At 46.6% G+C, this 23815-nt stretch overlaps 1 protein-coding gene and 1 gene segment (V, D, J or C); both read right to left on the bottom strand.

Moving 5' to 3' along the window:
- Positions 1-23815, bottom strand: part of LOC128843759 (T-cell receptor beta-2 chain C region-like) — a 161660-nt gene that overhangs the window by 5692 nt on the left and 132153 nt on the right. Inside the window, 1 exon segment of the C gene segment in view lies at positions 4173-4226. Within this exon segment, the coding sequence occupies positions 4173-4226 (54 nt within the window).
- Positions 18701-23760, bottom strand: LOC128843781 (anionic trypsin-like). The gene is made up of 5 exons (XM_054040888.1): positions 23653-23760; positions 21579-21729; positions 20021-20274; positions 19553-19689; positions 18701-18957 (listed from the first exon to the last, which is right to left on the bottom strand). The coding sequence occupies exons 1-5, from the start codon at positions 23690-23692 to the stop codon at positions 18808-18810; spliced, it is 732 nt and encodes a 243-aa protein (XP_053896863.1). The 5' UTR covers positions 23693-23760; the 3' UTR covers positions 18701-18807.

Raw genomic sequence — 23815 nt, 5'->3', positions numbered from 1 at the left:
AGGTCTGTTAAGTTGTGTCTGCAAATAAGTGTGTCTGAGTGAGCAGAATCTCAGCCCTTAGACATGGGGCAAAGACTTGTTTCATTACGCCTACTGTACCCCCTCTTCTCAAGCAGAGCAAGGCTATTCCTTACAGCAGTGACTCTCAACCTTTCCAGACTATTATACCCCTTTCAGGAGGTTGTTTGTCTTGCATACCTCTAAGTTTCACCTCACTTAAAAACTACTTGTTTACAAAATCAGACATAAAAATACAAAAGTGTCACCGCACACTAGTACTGAAAAATTGCTCACTTTCTCATTTTTACCATATAATTATAAACTAAATCATGAGCCCCAGTTTGAGAAACAGTATGAACTAGTCATTGTCTGTATGAAATTTTAGCTTGTACTGACTTTGCTAGAGCTTTTCATGTAGCTTGTTGTAAAACTAGGCAAATATCTAGGTGAGTTGACATACCCCCTGGAAGACCTCTGCATACCCCCAGGGATATGTGTACCCCTTGTTGCGAACCACTGCCTTACAGTACACTCTCAAGGGGCTTCGACCATTTCCCTTTGGAGACTATTTCAAGGTCTCTCCCCACACACACTAGAAATGATTCCCGATACACTATGTGAAGGATTTCTCTTTAATTCAGTTCCAGCCCCTTTATTCCTAGTTATTGCCTCATGGATACGCTTAAAACCAATCATCTTCCTCCTTAGTATTTCATCCTTCCCTGTCTTTCTCTCTTGTGTGTCTTCTTTGTCTGTTTCCTTTTTTATTCCTTTTTTTCGTCACCTTTTTATTACAAATCCAGCACACTCTCCTTAAATATGCTCTCCAGACATGTCCCAGGCAGATCACATAATGTTAGGCACAGAATTATCTTTTCTGATATAGATTGGTGCAATCACAAACCAGCAAGAAAAAAAATTCTGGGGGTGAAATGCTGGCCTTATTAAAGTCAGTGGGAGTTTTGCCATTGATGCCAAGGGAGCCGCGATTTCACCCAAGTGTTTTACACCTTCCTTTTTCAGATCTTCCCAAAATGAAAATGCCTTTTATTGGCTATGGGTTTCTTAAGAAATGTACAGATCCCACTGGGCTGCTAGAGAAAGATCATGAGATGATAAAACTATTTATTTTTCTTACCTAGAACTGTGAGTCGGGTTCCGTCTCCAAAATATTGCACTGAACCAGAACCAGAGCACAGCATTTCCCCTCCATTCTACAAATGCCCTGGAACAGAGACTCGTTTCTACTTACCTGCTTTTCATTATTTTATGTTTCTCTGCTTCATCCCTCACTCTCTGTTTTAATCTCTGTCTGTCTGTTTCTCTGTCCCTCTTTTCTCTAGATTAACCCCATTAGAGACAAGTTCATCAATTTGGCTGCCACCAGAAATGGTTCTAAAAACTGTTTTTTATTCTAGTCTCTTTGCCTGCTATTTTCTTTCTTTGTTTGTTTGTTTCTCTCTTTCTACTCACCCAGAACTGTCAGCTGTGTCCCTGCTCCAAAATACTGTGTGTTTGCTCCAGTTCACAGCCTCTTGGAGCTGCACCAAAACCATCCCTTCCAATCCTCCTCTCCATCCAAACCCCACCAAAACCACTCTACACTCCTTAGGGACTGGGCAGAACAGGGTTGCTTTGGTGGAGATAGGGGATACTACCATCTCCATAAAGTGCCGTTAGATTGTATTTAGTCTATTTTCTCCTAGCCAGTGCAGAATTGTTCTCTATAGTCTACTCTCCTGGGCTTTGTCCTGCCCTAGTTTTAAATAACTCAAGCAATGACACTTGTGGAGAATATTCTACATGCTGCTATCCACCCCAAAGGCTTCCTTCTTCATTTAGTTTTACCAATTCATGCTTCAAGAATCCTGCCCCTTTCACACTCCCAAACCCAGTCCTCTCCCAGCGTGGGGCATATGTTATGTTATTTTGTCATCATGTTCACTCACCCAGAACTGTCAGTCGAGTTCCGGCTCCAAAATACTGGATGTTCGTGGAGCACAGCTTCACATTGCAACATCAAAACTACTCACTACCCAGTTCTGGAGTGCTCCCCACGAGATGCCATTGTTAACCCTTAAAATGCTGGACTCTTCCAGAATCGTAGCCAAAGGCATGCTCAGGAGAAAGTATGTGCATCTAGCCATCTAGCTGTGCTGTCTCAGCAGCATTTAGAAGACTAATATCCTGTATGTGCTCCCCAATGATGATTTGGATCAGACCTCATATTTCAAAAGACCCCTCATTTCCCTTTCCACAGTAAAGCACTTCATCCCCTGCTTCTGCACCTCAGCCTCAGCATCACCACACACTCCCAGGGTCAATGTTTATCCTCCAAGTTCCTTCTCCCACCTTCCCCCTCCTTTACACCCCCATCCAATCTCGCTGTTTGTTCTATGATTCTATGATTCTCCCAACTGCTGCAGGATAGTCCTGTTGCTAATGAATCTCTGTACCCTCAATCTTCTTCCCCTCACCACCTTTTCAGGGACAGATGCTACCTTAGACATTGCAATAGGAAGACAGAGTCATCCCAGGAATTATACTGGATCGGGATGGAGGAGGGGGCAGAGGCACCACCTCTGAATAGGTGTAGTATAATTGTGGGCTGCTGGCACTGCATGGGCTTCATTTCTAAGAGAGTCCAGCTAGCACCCTAAGTGGGCACTGAGCAGGGCTTCCAGGCGTTTCCATCAGATATATATTGCAATCTAGATATTGAGTATCACTCTAGGGGCCCATGTGCTCTCCCTTCTTTCTCTGATTAGATTTGAGATCTCCTCCCATTCCAGACTTGAAGGAGATGCTCCAGCCATTAACCACATGAGATTAGAACCATATACAGTCTTAGTCTTTCTTTCTTTCTTTCTTTCTTTCTTTCTTTCTTTCTTTCTTTCTTTCTTTCTTTCTTTCTTTCTTTCTTTCTTTCTTTCTTTCTTTCCAATAATTTTATTAGCATGGCAAGAAAATGTTGGCAAAGTTAATACTGCAGTTGTCTATGCCCAGGACAGGTTTAATATCAGTAATGGGGCTGATTAGTTTGTTCTCTTCCCCAGTTATCAACTCCCTTCCTCTCCCTCTGTCTCTCTCAGTGTCTCTCCCCAAACCTTTTTCTTGCTGTATTTACCAGCCTATGACCTGTTAGCTCTGTCCCAGACACTATTGCTGGTATCTCTTACCCAGAACTGTGAGCCGTGTTCCCTCTCCGAAGTACAGTATATTTGCAGAACACAGCCTGACACCCCTATCAGCAAAGTTCTCGCTGGAGAGGGGAGAGGAGGGAAGGAAGCGGTGGGCTGCAGTGAAGGAGAAGTTCTCTTCCTCCTCTTCACTGTCAGCCAAAGACCCTGAAATCTCCCATCTGTCCTTCCCCAGGAGAGCAATTCTTGGCCTCTGGATGATGAGGGAATCTGTCTGTTTGGGAGTGCTGAACACAGCATTGTGGTCCTAGAATCAGGTCACATTCCATCCAGCTTTAATCCTTTCCAGACTTCCACCTTCTTTCCACCCACTCCTCCAAGCCCACACAGGAGGGCTTCTCCTTGCATAAGGAGTGGGAGTTACTCCCAGTGTGAGTTACTTGAACCCTGTTTGTATAGTGCTTTATGCAATCCTAGCCTTCATTGTCCTAAGCAATTCCCACTTCCCTTGGGCCACTCCCCATCCCATACCCTGCCATTGCACAGCCTAACAGATCTTCTGATCTGCCTGTTAAGACATACTCACCCCTTTGCAGCCTGGTATTCCCCCCTTTTCCTCAGTTTTATCCTGTTGATGCTATACTTACCCTCTTGGAGCACCCTAAATAATTCCTCCCCCTGCTTACCTTTCCCATGCATGTAGAATGCTTAGCTGGCATTTAGTCAAGTGAAACATATTTTATTTTAATTGTTTCTCATCCTTCAGCCCCCTTCTGCTCTGTCAATATCTTTCTGGCATTGAGGGACCCAGAACTGAATGCAGTTTTCAAGATATGGTCTCAGCGGAGCTGTAGAGAGCGGGTCTATACCATGCATGGCATTCTCAGTAGGGTCTGAGCATCACTGACTGGTAAATACTGGTCTCTGTCTATCTGTGTGGAAGATGACAATGTGTCACCATAGAAGCCTCTCCCAGGGCCAGTGGCAGACAACTGTTAGATCCCCACAATTTTGCTGGCTGCCTCCACTTACCTAAGACAGTCACTTGGGTCCCTTGGCCGAAGTTCAGCGGGGAATTGTAAGAACACAGCGTGAAACTGTTATAATCAAAGTGAACGTCTTCAAAGGCAGAGGCAGCCAAAATGTAAAGCCCAAGGGAGCCTTGATCTCCTCTCCTGCAGCAGTTGCTGGAGGCTAGTAAACACTAGTCACAGGAGTATGGGGGGAACCTGTACATTTTGTGTTCTCATGGCATAAGCTGCTCACTGGCTTGTGCCAGCAGGTAATTGTTCCCCATGCCATGTAACACTAGCACAGAAATATCTGTTAATAGCTTGCCCTAAACCTTTCCAACCTTTGCTTCAGGCAGCTGCTTCCCGTTCTTTCTGTTTCCATTTATGTAGATAATTCTCTGTTCCTTTGGAGGGATCTACAGACTCTGATCAAGTCCCACCATCACCTTGAGCCAGCTCTCCCCTGGGTTACATACAATGAGCTCCCTCAGTCTCTTTCTTGAAACACTCAAATCGTGGCACGAAGGCTTATTGCCTTGCTTTCTATATTATCTCCAGCTTTATTATTTTTAGTTCAAGTAGCGAGATGTTTTGGCGAATTCTCATCCCTTCTCCGAATGGCTTCCACATTCACATTCTCTGACTCCACATGTCTCTTTGCCTCTGTCCCTGTCTGGGTTCTTCTGTGTGTTTTTCTTTTTCTCTCCATTTCTTTGTTTACTTAAATGACCAAGGACCACTTTTTATCCTGCCACCCACTGAAACCAGTGCAACTGTGGGAAAAGTTAGCTACTAAGGTAAAATTGAAACGATAAGGTAGAATGTCCACCTTTCTCATGGTTACATATTAGACACCGATCTTATTGGGGTTAAATGGAAAAACGCCCACTCTCCTTGCAATGTGTCTAACCAAAAAAGAAATAGTTATATGGGGACAAATTCCCTCAGACAAGAACTGTCCATTTTGCTAAGCTTGGTTCAGAGATACTTTGGAAGATGCATTTTCTTACCTAGAACTGTGAGCCTGGTCCCCGCTCCAAAATATACCGGCTGTGTGTTTACACAGCCTATTTGCTTACTGCTAAAACCTCCAGGCAGTAGCCCAAATGGCAGTGATTATTACCCTGAAATTTCTGTTAAGGTGAAGGAGACATTAAACCAGGCTTCCTTCTAACCTCTAATTGGAGCACCCAGTGCTGGCATAGTGTCAGTGCTATGGGGAAGAGGGGATGATGCCCCATTGGAAGGCACATTAAACTGCTTTGGAGGAGACATTAAACTGAGCTCCCTTCTGCTCAACCCTCATGGGCTGTTCCAGGTGGAGATTTGAGAACCACAGGGCACTTATTGGAAAGAGTTGCTGTCCAGACAACATTTCTTCGCTTTCAGCTAAAACACATTGTAATGCCAGAGGCTACATACCAGTGATACTTGAGCTCAGAACATCAGCTACATTTGTTTGCACAATATGCTGCACTTAAAATGCTTTGGGGAGACAAAGAAAGTGACAAGCTTTGAGAGAAAAAAAATCCTTCTCTAGATCTTCCCATGGACTCTTTGCCCACCTGCCTCCTAACACTGAGCCTCTTCAGGCTATACAGGCACTAGAGGAGATATTCCAGGACACCCCTGACTCTCCCCAACCTGATCCCTTCCAAAATTTGCCAGTGCCTTTACAGCAGGGACTTTTAATCTGCTTGGATTTCACTTACCTAGCACTGTGAGCCTGGTGCCCTCGCCGAAGTAAGCTTCAGCGTAGTTACACAGTGATAGACCCACAGCCTAGAAACATCCCACAGTCTAGAAACACCACTGCCCCCCAAGGGGCTGCCATTTCTCAGGTGGACCCTGTTCTCTGCTCCTTTTACCCTTCCTTGAATCCTGAATTTACCTGGTGAAATGTCAGCCTGATGCCTATTTGCAAGCCTCTGGGAATTTGGGTGTTTGAGTCACATCATAGAAGTTAGAGATAGCAAAGATTTACCTTCCTTCCCAATCCCATAGACAGGGCAGGATTACCCCCTGCAGTGCAGTCTCTAGGGCTTTCTCCCGGTACTCACTTTAAATGATCCTGGAAATGGGGCCTCCTTTCCCTCTTTGCACCCTTGCAAATAGTTCTCATACCTACCGTTAGTCACCTTTATCCAAGCAATTACATTCATTTATTCCTGTCTAGTAAATCAACCCCTTACTGCTGTCTGTTGCTCGTGTCAGACATCCCTTCACTAATAGACCTTGCTTGGGATAATAGACAGAATGTCCACGAAGAAACTTACCCAACACTGTCAGCCTGGTACCCTCGCCAAAGTACTGTGGTGTGTTTACACAGTGCTATGAAGAGGTACAGGAATCACCTGCCTTCAGCTATGGGAATAAGGCAGCCTCAGGGAAGTTACCAGTTGGGGGAGAGGGTGCGGATTATCTAAAGTGACACAACAGATTTAGGTAATCTTATATAAGATAATGTGTCTTCCGCTCCCTGCCCCCCCAACAACCTCCAAGCACTGAGTACAGTGTTAGAAAATGATGTTTTTATGGAGGACAGATATGATGAAAAACCCCTGTGTTCATTTGGAATAACTCTCTCTCTCTCTCTCTCTCTCCACAATCTCAACCCCACCCCACAACCGAGTCCAGGTTGAGACTCCTGTTCTCATGTAATTTTAAAAGCAGTGACCCTTTCCTGCAGTCAAAGGGCAGTGGTGGTGGTGTGCATGGGGAAGGGAGGGGAATCTTCTTCTGGATTTCACCCATCCCATACTGCAACCTGTTCCTTCAGACCCTATTCTGGACAAATTTGCACACATGACTTTTTCATTTACTCTTGAAAAAGGTATTTCATTGTCACCAATTATTTAATGCCTGAGCTTCTTTCCTTACCTAATACAGTCACTCGTGTCCCGGAACCAAACTGTGCTGGAGATGAATCACAGCGCTACAAAGACCATCTCAAAATACACCGCTCCCCAGAGCAAAGGTGGGGAGGGGGAACTGTGATAATCAGCTTGTAACACCCAGGGAGGAGAGGAAACAGACCCTATTTGGGATAATAGACAGAATGGCCCAGAGGAAACTTACCCAACACTGTCAGCCTGGCCCCCTGGCCAAAGTATGGCTGGCTGTGTTACGAAATATTGTCTAGTGATAAGATGGATTAGGCTGTGGGACGGTCTCCCACAGGGAAGTGGTGGAAGCCCCTCATGTGAGACATTGAAAACTGGTCTGAACAGCATCCTGGAGAATCTCCTGTAGGGTATACACTCACCTGGGAGAGTTGGGGGTGGGAGGATGGAGAAGATGGGAGGTGATAGGCTTTTTTAGATCCCTAATTCCTAGAAGTCACTTACCTAAGACAATGAGTCTGGTCCCCTCTCCAAAGTACACAGTGCTGCCAGAACACAGTGTTGCTAGGCCTGGCAAAATCAACCACGGTTTTCCCCAGCCACGTTGGGGTGGGATTCCGGCGACACTGGCCCCTCTGGGAAAGACACTTTGAGACACCGATGGAAGGTGCAGAAAGGTGGCATGTGGAGGAACGTGGCTGCCATGTGGCTTGACTTTCAAAGGCAACCACCCACATTTTATTCCTCCACAGAGGATGCCCATCTGGTGCAGACTGTCCTGTCCTGGGGTGTCCCATAGATAGAAGAGCTATTGGGTGAGCCAAAGGGAATCTCCTCCCACCGGGGTCTGCTGTGTGGTCTTGGTTAGGAGTCATCCTTTGTGGATCTGGCCCAGGAACACTTCAGGGTTGGGATGAACAAAACCTTGAAAATGTACAGTTAGCTCCCAGTGGAGCCCTGGGTGTCAAGAAGTGCACATACCCCAGGGGCCCTTGCATCCTATCCACTACGTGAGGGAGGTTTTTGTAAAGGCCTCCCTAGGGAATGTATCACCGTGGCCCTGCTGTCCCCACAACCGTTCAACCTCATACAAAAACATCTCCTCCCTCAACCCCGCCCCAGAGACACCCAGCAGAGGCAGGGCCTGGGGAAATGGCAGGGTTGGTGCTTATACTGAATAAACCAGGGGAAACAGATGATGTTGCTGGGGGTGATCGTACCAAACAGACACCTGGCCGGATAGAGGGGTTCCTGGGTTTCTCTAAGCAGGAACTTGTTATGCTCTCTCTGCTCCCTCCCTACTACCCCTCACTAAGCCAAACTGGTACTTATAGCTTACGAGAGGGAGAGGGGAGCTGTGACAGGTGGGAAACCACACAAAGTTACCCAGCCTAGACTCATGTACAGACAGCTGTGCAGATACATATAGATTGTAGGCAGTGTTGTTGTAGTCATGTCAGTCCCAAGAAATTACATGTAGCTCTGACACACTAAGTAACTTTCCCAGACCCGAAGATGAGCTTTGTGTAGCTGGAAAACTTGTCTCTCTCAACCAAAAAAGTTGGTCCAATAAAAGATATCACCTCACCCACCTGGTCTCTCAGATACACATAGAGACATGAATACAAGCACATGATACAAATGACACATAATACTGAGTGGTTACACTGTCCATTTCAGAGAGCCAGCACACCGCGCAGCTCACTGGGTCTGACTGGCTCCTGTAGAGGAACCATTTCTAGGGTATGTGGAAGTCAGTGGAGGTTTTTATCTGACATGGAACCTGACTCAAAATGCTTGGCAGTTTTAATTTGGATTCCAAATCCTGGTGGTTTCTTTCAGCAATTAATATTAACCACAATAGTCAGTCCTTACCTAGTACAGTGAGATGAGTCCCCTCCGCGAAATTTAGCATGCTGCCTGCAGAGCACAGTAGTAGGGGTCTGGTAGGAAACTGAGCAGCTGCCTCCCCCTCCCCATAAGCAATACTGTGACTATGGGGGAGCTATGATCCCTTTTATTGTCCCCACCATCATAATTAGTGTTTTGTTTTACAAACTGTTTTCTGTTGTCTTCAAAGCCTCTGTGGTATATGTAAATGCTCAGTGTGTTCATCCGATCCTGCCCTCAAGGAATAGAGAGTGGAGACATGGAAACAGAGAGAGAAACAAAGACAAACAGACAGAGAAGAAAAAGGAGGACAAAGAGAGAGGGAGAGAGAGAGATAAAAAGAAAGGCAAAGAAAGAGACAGAGCTAGAGAAGGATAAAACACAAAAAGACAAGGTAGGTGAGATAATATCTTTTATTGGAACAACTTCCGTTGGTGAGACAAGCTTTCAAGCTCCACAGAGCTCTTCTTCGGGCCTGGAACCAGCCCTCTCTCACCAACAGAAGTTGGTCCAATAAAAGATATTACCTCTCCTTCTTTGTCACTCTAATATCCTGGGACCAACACAGCTGCAACAACACTGCAAAACACACAGAAAACATAGAAGGCCAGAGAAATGGGCAGACTAAGAATGAAACAGAGAGATTGAGACATACAGACACATAGAAAGAGAGAATCTGAAAGAAATCTATTGATACAGTAGCCTAGGAATAGTCTATTTTATATAACCACTTGCCAAGGTCAATGTTTTTTGATGGGTGAGTACACTATCATTGTTCTTTTCCCCCATCTTCATGGCAAGGCCAACTGGATAGAGATTGTGCCTTGAATAATTGTCTTGCCAGTTTTCCCTCACCTCCACTTGTGTGAATGCTACATGTCACTTGCATAAGGGAAACTTTTAAGCGTCCTTCAGGGGAATGGGGAGATAAATCATGACCTCTTACCTGTAACAGTGAGCACAGTGCCAGCTCCGAAGATAAGGGGAGAGGTATTAGAGCACAGCTGTAAGCTGTCAGAATAAAACCCACAACTGCTAAAGCCTAGCCCAGCCCCCACTACTTCCCAACTCAGGAAACTTTGTAGCGATCATGGCCAGATTGTATCACTGGAGACTGCAATCAGACTAATCTCTGGCATTCGACAGCAAAAGACAGGCGGCAAAGAGGAGCGTATGATTCTATAATGTCCTTCCTATCTCAAAACAGCCCCCAGAGAGGGTGAAAGAGAGGGACAAGAGAGAGGAACTGTGTGTGGGAGACACAGAGAGACAAAGAGAGAGAGGGAATAAGAACATTACAGAGAGAGGAAAATCAAGAAAAAGATAGAGTGACAGATAGTCAGTCAGACATTTTATTGGAGTCAGTGAGAGAAGAAAGTTGTGGAGTGCAACAGTCCCAGAGATGACATCAGTCTTTGCTCTCCCTAGCCACCCGCCCCCCCCCCCCCCCCACCACCACCAACCCCACAGCCCAGGAGCCAGTAGCCTATTCCTTACCCAACACTGTGAGCCTGGTCCCGTCTCCGAAATACTGCTCTCGGTTGTTACACAGTGAGGCAGGAGAGTTGCAAAAACCACATAGATTGCGGACGAGTCCCCCACCCCAACCTCCTTACTCACTTCAGGAATGGCTGGAGAGAGCTGTTACTTCTTCCTTTCTCCTGTCATAGGACTCCCAGTGAGTGCTTATGTTATAATACATCTCAGCCCAGGGAGGATACGAGGAATGAATCACTGCAACTCCCCCCACCATCTCATTTTATCTTTTTTAGCCCCACATAATTGCTCTGTAGCGTGAGGAGATTGACTAGTCCCATGGCTGAATCCAAAATGAATTAGACACACATATGGCTCAGAATACAACGTGCAATAACACCAGCTAGGGTAAAAACACCAGGGCTATCAATCCACAGGCTCCAGGGCTTGTGTTGGCCATTGCTTGGTATCAGGCCTGCCACTATGATACCAGAAGGCACTAGCAGCTACTTTATGGACAGGGTGGGGGTCACACATGCCTCTGCAACATCTGGTATTAGCTGTGGGTCACTGGACTAGAAGGACCAGAGGCCTGTTCCAGTAAGTGGGACACAGGACTAGGTGAAGCATTGGTCAGGTCTCGTATGGCAATATCTTAACAATATCACAAACAACACACAACTCGGGATTCTCTCTTACCTAGGACAGTGAGTTTGGTGCCATCGCCAAAGTATTGTCTTTCAGAGTTCACACCATTATGCAGCTGCAGGAAAACCTCCCTCCAAACTCACTCTGCTGAACCCACCCTGCAATCTATCCCCCTCCTCACCATGCACCAACAGAAAGAGAAACCAAAGGCACAGCAAATTATAATGCCATTGAAATAAGAGATGGAAACCATCTGTTAGGTCACACCAAGTCCATACCTGCTGGGGGCCAATGCAGGACTGGTCCCTGCAATGTCTTCTCCAGGGCTCTATCTACTCCAGGTTTAAATGACTCAACTGATGGGAGACTCAGTCAGACTCATTGTAGGAAATACTTTCTAATATCCATCCAGAATCCTTCCCTTTGCTCATGGTCATCCCGGTATCTCTCACCCCTTCCCCCATCTAAGTCTTATCTCACTTGATGTTTACACTCTGTTAAAACAAATATTGATTCATTTAAGGTTGGCGGGGACCTTCCAGTCCATTCCCCTCTGTCAGGGCAGGACTGAGTACACTGTCCCTAAACCATCCCTAATAGATGGGCTTCTAGTCTCTGCCTTGATCTCTAGTGGTAGTGATTCCACATCATTCCTTAGCAGCTTGTCCCATCCCCCAGGCTGTTCAGAGTTTCCTGAACACAGTAAGGATAAAGGGTCCTCAGCAAGCACCGAGGGGAGACCCTCTCTGCTCCATTAGTTTTTCTTCCCTGTCTTGACCAGAAATCTTCAAAGTGGACTTTGCAACAATCTAGGCTGCAGTCAATCTGGGTCCTACACCTTGAATTCCTTCAAGCCAGGTACCTGAGACTTACTCACATCTCATAAAGATTTATTAAACACTGAAAAATTACTATAGGACTCTTTGTCACTGTCCCTGTTGTGGAAATCACCACCAATAACCCATAATCCTTCTACATCCTCATTACAAGGGACTGGTGCAATCAAAAGACTGGTGCTAGCAAGTACATTGACCTGGGGAGAACTGTGTGCCAATGACAACATAATGGTAATTTTTCAGGGTTATAAAGGCAGCCTTGTTTTGACCATCAAACTTGGGGATGTCCAAATCCAAATGGGGGGGCCTACATGGGAATATCCCCCACAAGCCTTTTATTGTGTTTGAACCACATGCATTAGACCTGGCTTTCTATTGTCAGTAAGCAGCACCTTCTCCTGGGGTTTTTGGATTCTCATTGCACTAAGCTTTCCCATTGGCTAAATGATCCCTTTTCCTGGGATAGCTGTGCCAAGAAGTCTACCCCATTTGGTCTGTTGTTAGGGGTCCTGTGTCCGAGTGGATGGAAAAAGAGCAACTGGGAATTAGAGCACAAGGCATCTGGGAGCACGGATTGTGATAAAACGGATCGTTTGTTTGTTCTATTTTGTCTGTTAAAAATATCATGCATATTTGCTTGTTTTACCCTGTCACCCCAGACAAAACATGTATATGTTCAATCCCAAAGGGACCAGAGTTACTGAAGTTAATGGACTCTGGTTTGATCCCTATACACTATTGTTTGTGCTGTTTAAAACATGATTGTAACTCAGTCCCCGCTGGACAGATGCGCTGATGCATGTGTTGGTTTTTAATGCTCTGTAGCCTCAGAATAACTAGCTCTCTAGGGGAATACTTACACCTTTGTGGATCAGAGAGATTTTTCAGAGGTTGTTATATTAATACAAATTTAATATACACAAATATATCACAGTCCCTCACCCTTCCTAATTCTTTGCCAGGGCAGCCCCATTATCCACATACATTACATTCATTCAGCAACCCGCAAGGAATTTTATGTCCTTACCTAGAACGGTGAGTTTAGTCCCTTCTCCGAAGTAGGCTTGGTAATTGACACACTGGGAAAACACCAGCTCAATAACCAAAGGGGGATGTGGATGGGGGGGTTGTTCCCAAAAGGGGAGATCTGGGATTTCAAGGGATTATAAAGAAAAATGGGATTTTCTTACCTAATACAGTGAGTTTTGTGCCTGCGCCAAAATAGACTTTATCGTTGGTCACAGTGACAAGGGGCTGCATCAGAAGCAGAAGAAAGGGACATGCTCCAGGTGATGTGGACAGACATAAGAGGTGTTTACTCTATCTAAAATCCCAGAGATATGAGGGCCACTCAGCCCCAGTATAGTGATCATTGGCATAAAAACAGTCTGCATTGCTTCTGTGCAATACTCAGCATTCATTAGAGTAGTGTTCGTTATTTATTGATCCTAGTATTGTTTTATTTATATTTCACAATCCAATTGCTTTACAGACATTATCTAAACAGTCCTCACCTACCCCTGTGAGATCAATACATATTGTCCCCATTTTACAGATGGGGAAACTGAGTTGCCCAAGGTTATCAAGCAAGTCAGGGACAGTGCCAAGAACAGAACCTCTTGGTGACTAGTAGCTCCAGATTCCCAGTCCTGTGTTCCAAGGAGTAGGCAGCCATTCGCCCTGTAACTAGTGAGTGTACAATGGTCAATGAACTAGTTACTTAATGGGACCTAGGAATAACTATAAACAGGTGCTTGTAGAGAGTGCGATGTTCTCACCTTTTTATCCCTGAATGAAAGCAAAGAGCTCCTGATTTCGTCTCCTCTGCTATCAGAGTGCCAAAGTCCTAGGAAGACCCCGATTGAACACTATGGGGTTTCCTAGTAGATTAAAGAAATTAACCCAAAGCCCCAAAGATAGTCCAGGAGGTTCAGTCACTGATAGTCTAACCCCTGCCATCCCTGAGTTAATAATGAGGAAGCCTTAAGCCTGTCACTATGATCAGCCAAGCCCAAAGGATACAGGAAGCTGAACTGGAGAGTGAAAGATCCAATGGAGTTTTACACTTAAATCACTATTACCTCTGTGTTTTGCAGCTGACACAACAAGTCACGTTTCTGTCAGATCTCTGTTATGTTTTGGATTGTCTTTTTCTGGGAGGGTTTTCACATGAATAATGGGCCACTTATTGCAAGAGGTTATCACACCAGCAAAATATGAAGTCTCTCCCTTTTGCACTGACATGCATTTTAGGTATATCCCAGCTGAATCTGTTGTGCTCACAAATGTTTTAGCTCCAACCCAGGACTGGCTGTTCTACCAAATACTTCCCAGGTAGAATATGCAAGCAGAGCTGCTGATCTTTCTGTTGCATCCCCGATGGAGTGGAGCCAAATGCTCTCGGTACGTCCCAGCCAGGTAGAACACGTGCTGTGCTGCAGTCTTCTAGATATATCAGACCCAGGTGGAAAGTGCCTGCTGTGCTGTAGAATGGCCTAAGTATGTCCCAGATGCAATCCACATGCCTCGCTACTGCACATTCTAGGCACAGTCCAGGTAGAATGTGCTGCATACTGCGCTATATCTGTCCTGGCACACTCTCAAATGGGATACCCCCCCAGGGAGGTTTTTGTAAAGGCCTCCCTAGGGAATGTATCACCGTGGGCCCCCTGTCCCCACGACGTTACAATCTCATACAAAAACAATCCCACCCAAGGCTCCACCCCTCCATGACATCAGCCAATCACCATCAGAGAGCTTCTCCAAAACCACAATCTATTTCCTCAGCTGCTCCGTGACTGCGTGTGTGTGTGTGTGTGTGTAAAAAGGAAGGATTATGTCTAACTGTAGCCATCTCTTCATAACACATATTTTTAGCAGAAGCCTTATTCCATGGCTAGAATAAGTCAGCGGCAAGCTTTTTTGTTAGTGAGCTGTTTTCAGAGACAGCTTTTTTCTACCTCCACAGCATTCTGCATGTTCCATTCGCACCCCTCTGTCCCTCGGCCTTTCCCATTCCCTGTGAGATTGGCAACCCGTGTTCAAATCCAACGTAGACCTGTTAGCACTGAGCCATGAGGCCCTGTGTGCACCTGCCAAATTGGAGCCTTTATTCACAGCTTTTCCTGAGCCTTGATATTTTCTCTGAAAATCTGGCTGGGTTGTACTTGTTTATGCCCAGAGTGTGAGCACAGTGCAAGAGAGACGAGCTAGATTGACAGTCCCTGGAGTCTGAGGCTTCTGTTTATCCTTGGAATGGCAAACCTCTGAGTGGCATACCATAGACAGTGGCAATGCAGGTTTCTTTCATGCACTATGTGTTGCAATCCTACCCTGAAGAGATCTCATCTGGGAACATGAAGAGAGCTGAGCCGCCGTGGCCCATTCAGTCCTTCACTTCTTTGCTGAGACTATCAGTAACGGGGTCAAGCAACAGAGACGATGGTCGATTCTGTGAAGCACCACCGTTATATAGATGTTCTCAGTGGGCATGAGGTCAGGTCACATGACATCCTGTTTACCTACATCACACATAAAGTTGAGCCCTTCCCCAGAGGCTTGTTTACAGGGCAGTTGTGGTGCATCCCAGGAAGGAAGATGTCATGGCAGCTAAATCTAAAACCTGCACACACTGAGCCAGCCAAGGGAAGGAGTAGACACATGAAAAAGCTCTAACAGAATCATCCAGTAGGGGGCATACCCCAACCCCCAAAGCCAGTCCAGCCCTTTTACCTATAGGACCAGCTCTTCTCAGGCAGCCAGCACTAGGAAGCGATACACACACACAAGAAACCCTGACATAGACTATTCAGCAGGGAGCAGCTGGTAAGGCCTCAGCAGGTTTGCAGAGGAAAGAGGGGCTAGCAGCAGTACTTAGCATCAGGGCAGGGGGGTACAGCTGGGCATTTGGTATGCTGGCGAAATGCAGTGCTTAAAGAGAGAGTGTGTATGGGGGGGTGCGCGCACAGGCAGTGTCACAAGGGGGTCACAGATTTGCCCCCCATAAAGAAAGAAAGCTGGGTTGTTAAGGGGCACACCTTAACAGTCTTACCAAACCTGCCATTCCCATGTTTTTTTCAGACCACTTTAAGCACTGGCTGGATGACCGCTACGTGTGGTCTCTACAGTAATGAAGGGTTTTCAGCACTAGTGAAATGTAAGCACCTCTGCAGCAGCAAATGTTCTGCACCACCAAAGCTATGTGCTTCTGCACACTTGGGGGCCACTAACCTGTGGGAACAATTGTGTGTGTGTTTGCCATTTCAAAGTGGATTACATTAAAAAACTATTATTTTGGGACATTATCTAACTGCCCATTTGTCACTGTCTCATCTCTGGACAGTGTGTAATGTATCTCTTTGCCTTTCTGTCTCTCTAGGTATTAATACAGGGACCATTATCACAATAGCAAAGTCTCTATAAAATTAGGCTTTGATTTTACCTTCTCTGTACTACTATTACTTTATTATTAATAATAACTATTATTATATAAAGAGGCATTTGCATGATTTGCATTCAGAGCCCCAGTCATGCCCCAGGACTGCATTGTGCCAGGTGCTGTACAAACACAGAACAAAAAGACAGTGCCTTCCTTAGGGAGCTTACAATCTAAGTGTAAACCAAGAGAAAACAGATGGCTACAGTAAGTACAAGGAAACTATGAAACAATATTGGTCAGCATGACAGGCTGTTGTTTCTGCACAGTAGCAGCCTAATCGTTGTCAAGTTTTTTGTAGTCAGGGCAAAGGAGAGTTTTCAGGATAATAATGAACTGACTTTGTGGCTGTTAATGTCCTTAATGTCACTAATGAGCCCCAGCCCACAAGCTACCTGTCCTGTGAGATGGAGATCCTTTGGTCAATCACTTTGCTCCCTTTGTTTCTATTTAACTTTGTATCATGATTCCTGTGAATGATGTTGGCGCCTCACTTGGATGTTAACTTTAAGAGGTAATTCTCCAGAACACCAGCAGAGGGAAACCGTTCTCCACTTTGGGTTTGAAATTGGAAAGGTTTCAGATTGTATGTGTGATAGTCAGAGGTACAGGAGTGCAAGTGTATCCATAGGCACAGGAACTAGAGCACCCCCAAAAAACTGCAGCACCCCCAGGTTTTGTACAGGGTCCAGGCCACTGGCCCCATGTCCAGGGTCCCAATGCTGCCAGCCCTGCACCTGGGGGTCCGCTGCTGGCCCCTAGCCCAGCCTCAGCCTCCTTACCCCTGTCCATGCTTCCCCCCTCTCCCAGAGCCACAGCCCGGTTCTGGTCCCAGCTTTGGGGAAAGGAGGCATGGACAGGGGCAAGGGGTGTGTGACAAAAAGTTTGGGGACCACTAGCTTTCAGCACCCCCACTGTAAAAAGTGTTCCAGAGCCATTGAGTGTATCCTGCATGTATTCAAAGAGGAGACAAGGAGAGAGACATCTTAAATCTATTTCGATGAGGCAAAAGGACCACAAGTACATGTGACAAAACTGAGCAAAGGGGAAACATTTCTGGAAATATTTTCTAACAGATCTGTTAGATTGTGGAATGGTCTCCCAGGGAAGTGGTGGCCCCATCACTCAAGTCCTTTAGAGCAGCACTGGACTCAGCACTAGAGAATACACTCTATAGAACAGGGGTCAGCAACCTTTCAGAAGTGGTGTGCCAAGTCTTCACTTAAACTTAAGGTTTCATGTGCCGGTAATACATTTTAACATTTTTTAGAAGGTCTCTCTCTATAAGTCTATATTATAACACAAAACTATTGTTGTATGTAAAGTAAACAAGGTTTTCAAAATGTTTAAGAAGCTTAATTTAAAATTAAATTAAAATGCTGATCTTACGCTGCCAGCCCACTCAGCCCACTCCCGGCCTGGGGTTCCGTTTACCTAGTTCAGCAGCAAGCTGAGCAGGGCCTGCGGGACCCTGGCTGGCAAGGGGCCAGCAGCCAGGACCCCAGACTGGGGTGCAGGAGCTCCTGTTTGGTGCAGGACATGGGGGGGGCTGGGTATGTGTGGGGGGGTGCAGAGGGCTGGGTGTGTGTGTGGGTGCTAAGGTCAGAACAGGGGCTGGAGGTGTTTGAGAGGGTGCAGGGCAGAGGGCTGGGGTGCTCGGCTTGTGCTCACAGCGGGGGGCTGGAGGGAACATGCCCCATCCCCACCACTTCTCTGCCTCCTCCCCCAAGCAGCGAGCAGGCTGCGGCTCAGCTCAGCTCCCCCACCCAAAGGGCGATCAGCTGATTGGTGGCAGGGAGAGGGGCAGGAAAGCACCATGCTGGGGGAAGAAGCGGGGAGAGAAGAGCTTGGTTGCTGGCATGACCAAGCTTCTACTTTCTGCCCCTGCCGGAGAAATCGGTGGTGGGGGGGCTGAGTGGGGCTAGGACCACGGCAAGCAGCAGCGTGCCATAAAAAAAGGCTCGTGTGCCATCTTTGGCACACGTGCCGCAGGTTGCCAACCCCTGCTATAGAACAATCTTGTACTGTCGAGAGAGAGGGGCCTGTTCTGTTGCTGCCTGTGTTTTGCCTCCTATTGTGGATCAGTCTTTAGGGCTATCAGTCACCACTTTGCACAAACTACTAAGTCTAATTTTAAAAGACCCATGAACCATTTTGTATGTTTAGAGAAGTCCCGGCCATAGTCCATCCTGAATAAACACAGCCTCCCTAAATTTCCCCCAGCAGGTACAACTGGATCCACTATCCTGCCTCACATTCTGAGCTAGTTTGTAATGCAGAGTATTGCTGTGTTTCACTCAAAGATGGATCACTTCAGTGCTGGGGCAGTGATCCTATTATGCACCATCTATACGGCACTTTAGCAATGAGAGTGCTAGGGAACAGTAAGGTGTTATGAAAAACTCTGGCACCAAGAAAGCACTTGCTACAGCTAATATAGCTTTATTTGTACTATGTGGTTTTCAAAGATGAATTAAAGGGGGAGGGAAGGAAAGGTCACCAGGAAACCAGCAGCAGATGGAGGTCTCAGTTGGCAGCAATGGTCTCCTCGATCCAGTCAACATAGTTGCAGACTTTGGTGTAGACTCCAGGGTAACCCTGCAGAGCACACCCGATCCCCCAGGACACAATTCCTTGGAGCTCACCACCACACACGACTGGGCCACCAGAATCGCCCTGTGAGGGAAAGGATTTGGGTGTTACAGACACGAGTTAACTCAGGCAGAGGAATCTATTCAGCTAATGGGAAAGGTTTCAACTAGCTGCAGGTGAATCTTGAAAGCACTAGGTAAGGAGCAGCAGAGTCCATATACTCTGATATGTCTGATGGGCAGGGAATAGGGGATAGCTCAAAAATCCCAGTTTCCTTTGTTGACCATCATGCACCTAACACCCATCAGCAGTGCCTGGAACTACAATGCTAACTGTGGTAAAAAGCTTCATATATCCAAATCTGCTGATCTGAGACTGTATTGAAAGCAAACACCTGCCTCTGTCCTTGTTTTGTCCATCCTGTTTATCCCCACCCCCTATCAGAGACTGAATTACATCTATAACCCAGAGGTTGAAATGCCCTGAAGTTCACAGCTTGATCCCTTGAGCCATCCAGTTCACATCCCCAAACACACCCTCCAAACTCCTGAGCACATTCTTTTCCTCATCACATCTTGTGGTTAATTCTCTGCAGGTTCTCAGAGTTCTGGCTGGAACAGGAGGGACAAGAGCAGCTGATCCCTATCTCTGCAGAACAAGAAAATGAAAGGCAGCTCACCTGGCAGGAGTCTTTGCCACCCTCCAGGAATCCCACGCAGATCATGTTTGTAGTGGTTTGTCCTGGGTAAGCACCACTGCACTCAGCGTCAGTCAGGACTGGAGCATCCAGACATTGGAGAAGCTCGGGGTAGTTAGCTGCCAACAGAGAGGGGAGAACACTAAGATTCATCTTAGAAAGCAGACAGGCCAATTAATACAAAGACTGGTAGATTTCTGGGCTAGAGAATCCAATAAAGAAGAGGGCAGTAAGAACTACTGTACCATCTGTGAGGAGGACCTCAATGACTAGAATAGAACAGGGGTTATTTCAGGGAAGGACTGAGGGGCATTGGCAGAGCTGAGCGTGTGGACCCAAAGATTGCAAGTGCAAAAAGAGCTGCAGGTCAAGACTGAAATGTATCTGGGTCCCATAACTGTAATAAGATAAGTGGGCTGTGTGTCATGTGTGAAGCACATTCATACTCACAGCCACTGCTGAGGGTGTTTCCCCACCCAGAAATCAAACACGTAGTCCCAGCAGCCACACAGGCAGAAGGAAGAGAGATTGCTGTGACATGAGAGTTCAAGGCAGCTGGGGTTGCCAGCTTGATCAGCATAATGTCATTATCCAGGAGCCACGAATTGTATTTGGGGTGGCGGATTACTTTAGCGGAGTTGATGAACTGCTCGTCCCCTTCCAACACATCGATGTTGTATTCCCCGAGCCTCACCTGGATGCGGCTGCAAAAAAAAAAAAAAAAAAAAAAAAAAATCAACCAGGCAACATGGAGGACAGTTAACCACAAATAGCATAAGATGTGACCACTAGGTGGCACTACATAGTTCAGTGCACTGTGTAGTGATGACATTCAAATTCTGTCATAGATCACAAGTGAAATAATTGTGACTGGCTTTCATAATAGTCTTCGTACTGAAATCAAAGCAAGGGGCCATCCAGTTTGGTATCCCATCTGCAACAGGGGCACAAGCTAGATGCTTTAGCGTAAGGTCTTAAATCCTCCCAGCGAGCCTAATTGTGTAAGAGCATACCAGGAAGAGGAATTTTGATGCTTGATCCCAAATGGGGAGTGACAGATGTCCAGAAGCAGGAGGACTGATTCTTACTCTGGTTGAATATTTGTTTACATGACACAGTAACAGTGAAATTCACAAGCTCTGTCAGGTCTAATAATAAAAGATAGAGATGGGAATTCCATACCTGTCCAGTAGATCTCCAGCTGTAGCCCAGGGTGAAAAGAATGAAAGGTTCTGAGAACCCATTTGTGGGGTGTGTACAGGAGAGGACCCTTCACTTGTGAAATGCTCTGGAGAATGAATATGCTGGAGAACGCCTGATCTAAACCATCCCCCAGAGTCAGCTCAGGATGGTCCTTACAGCATGGAACCAGCTAAGCTCTCCAGATCCTCCTGAACCCAGGAATGGTGGCTGGTTTAGTTTCTTTAGTGTTGTGGGAGTAGCAATAACATATTACATTGCACTAACAAACTTTCATCCCAAGGTCAATTATGTCCCTGAAGGTGGATCCAGTTCTGTCCTCAGCCAGTATGAACTGCAATGGCAATTGCATCTGGATACTGAAGGGCAGAACTAGGCTCTGTATAGAAAGTTTGTATAGGGATCACGTCACCCCTTCCACAGATATATAGCCACCTCTAGGGAAGCATGGGGCAGCTGTCTAGCAGTACCTAGCAGAGTTACTTAACACTTTAGGTCAGGAAATGAAGAAGAATGGATCCAATTGAAAATTCTGGGGGAGAACAGAAAGTAATTAACAATTTTGGAAATTGGCCTGGACAGATGGGACTGTCAACCCTACTACAGAGAAGAGTATTGTGGGAACTTTCATGGTGGTCAGAAACACTTCCTGATACCATGCTTGGGCACTGGGATGTCACCCTGCAACATGGATTTTCCTTTATTGCTCTGCTATCCACATACTGGGCAGGTCTGATTAGATCTGACAAGATCTCAGCCAGAGGCTATATGGCCACAGGCAATATGTAATGCATTAACCTTCACTCACGATTTGTAGCAGTGAGCAGCTGACACGACCCATTGGTTGTTGATGAGAGAGCCCCCGCAGAAGTGGTACCCAGAGTTCAGGGACACTTGGTAGGGGACAGAGCAGGTGTAGCCCCCCACGATTTTGTCATCATCATCAACAGGGACAGCAACTGAAGGAAATGGGGAAATCAGGTGTTAAAAAAATAACTTGGAACCCAGTGACTTGAAATGCAGCAGTTAATGAGCAGCAAATTATTTAACCATACCCTTAAAAGCTTTGGCTTACAGGAGTCTTCTCCACATCTCTTGAAGCCCTGCCCTCCTCAAATTGTCCATGTTTCATGCTCACCACCCTCGAAGGCATGGGTGGGCAAACTTTTTGGCCCAAGGAACACATCTGGGTGGGGAAATTGTATGCAAGGCCATGAATGTTGGGCTGGGGCAGGGGGTTGCAGTGCAGGAAGGGGTGCAGGGCACAGGTTTAGGCTCCAGCCTGGCACCCCTTACATCAAGCAGCTCTGGGGTGGCAGTGGCACACAGCGGGGCTAAGGCAGACTCCCTGCCTGCCCTGGCCCCATGCTGCTTCCAGAAGTGGCCAGCATGTCCGGCAGTGGCTCCTTGGGGTAGGGAGGGGCAGGTGGCTATGCCATGCACTGCCCTCACCTGCGGTACCACCCCTGAAGCTCCCATTGACCACGGATCCCCATTCCCAGCCAATGGGAGCTGCAGGGGGCAGTGCCTACAGGAGAGGGCTGTGCACAGAGCCCTATGGCCGCACTCCTGCCCCACAGGGGCTGCGGGGACATGGTGCCGGCCTCTTCCAGGAGTGGCATGGGGCCAGGGCAGGCAGGCAGCCTGCCTTAGCCCCACTGCGCCACAGGGCTGCCAATCCCACAGGCCAGATTGAAAGGCCTCACTGGCCAGATCCAGCCCACGGGCCATAGTTTACTCTCCCTTGCTTTAAGGCATAAGGCTGTAACAACTATACTGGTTCTGGAAGAAAGCAAGTTTGGTCTCACCAACTCTGTTCCTTCATTGCCAAGTAAAATAATGATGGGGATTTCTCTCAGATCTCAAACACTGAAAGATCTTAAAGTGTTATATAAAAAAAATAGAGCAAGTTTGTAAAAGTGACAAGATGGCTAATGTAGTATGGTGGGTCCTGCACTTTTCTTGGGAGGGGGCTAAGATGCCACCCCTTGCTCCTGTTCTTGGGGCACTAAGGGCCCTGCTAGTGGCCCACAAACATGGTAAAGGAAGGAAGCAGGGGAGAGGTCTGGGTTTGCTCCTTACTCTGAGTCCCAGCCACTCTCAACCCCTGTGGATTCTTACCCTCTTCAGTGGGGTACCTTCAGTCCTTAAATGCTGGGGCAGGGTCTCCCTTACTCTGATTTGCTGCTCTTTCAAGTCTTGCAGCACACCTCCAAGCTCCAGTCCTCTCTCCTTCTCCCCTGACTGCCTGAAGCAGGGGGGTTTATTAGGTTGCTAACAGAGCCTTAATTGACTACAGGTGCTCCAATTAACATGTAGCAACCCTCCCTAGTCTAGAGGGAACCACACCTTAATTAGCCTAGGGCTTATATACTTCCCCTCAACCACTCTCCCACTGCTCCCGGGCCCTCTTGTATCATAATATATATATAAGAATTACTTCACCCACCACTAAAGGACTGCCACATCGGGCATGGAACATGATAGCTGTTTAACAGTGAACAAAAACAATACACATCAGTTTAGGGCAAGAAATGAAGAAGAATGTCAAGAACAATTGAAACTGCCACTGGAATTTTTTGTTTCATTGCAAGGAGACAGAAGTACACAGAGAAAAGACAGAGGGAAAGACAGAGAGAGAGAAAGAGAGAAGCAAATGCAGAGAAAAAACGTGTCTCAGAGAGGGAGCAGAAATTTAGAAGTCTGAAGGGGGCAGAAAAAGGGAGAGAAGCAGAAAGGGAGACAGAAGGGACAGACTGAAAGAGACAGAGAGATAGGGAAACCTAAAGAAAAGGGGAAAGCAGTAGGTTTGTGGTAGAGCACCAATGATCCCTGGGGAGCATCAGAGGATCAGGAGAATTAAACTGCTTTGGAAAACTCACCTGCTGCTCCTAAGCAGGCAAGAATCAGGAGAAACTTCATGGTGTCGCTGTTAGTGAGCACTGTTAGCTGTGACAGGTTTTGCTGAAGAAATCACCTCACTTTATACCTCTCAGAGAGTGTTATCTCCCCAACCCAATGTCCACCAGGTTCTCACTTCCCAGG

Source organism: Malaclemys terrapin, chromosome 1 (assembly GCF_027887155.1).
Source record: "Malaclemys terrapin pileata isolate rMalTer1 chromosome 1, rMalTer1.hap1, whole genome shotgun sequence".
NCBI classification, from domain to species: Eukaryota; Metazoa; Chordata; order Testudines; family Emydidae; genus Malaclemys; species Malaclemys terrapin.
The sequence above is the reverse complement of the archived record's forward strand: the minus strand, read 5'-3'. Positions and strand labels throughout refer to the sequence as shown.

Coding starts and splice junctions, on each gene's coding strand:
- LOC128843781 (XM_054040888.1), bottom strand. CDS start 23,692: ATGAAGTTTCTCCTGATTCTTGCCTGCTTAGGAGCAGCAG. Junction 20,275..21,578: donor GCTGCTCACTGCTACAAATC/GTGAGTGAAGGT, acceptor TTTTTTTTGCAG/CCGCATCCAGGTGAGGCTCG. Junction 18,958..19,552: donor GTGGCAAAGACTCCTGCCAG/GTGAGCTGCCTT, acceptor TTTCCCTCACAG/GGCGATTCTGGTGGCCCAGT.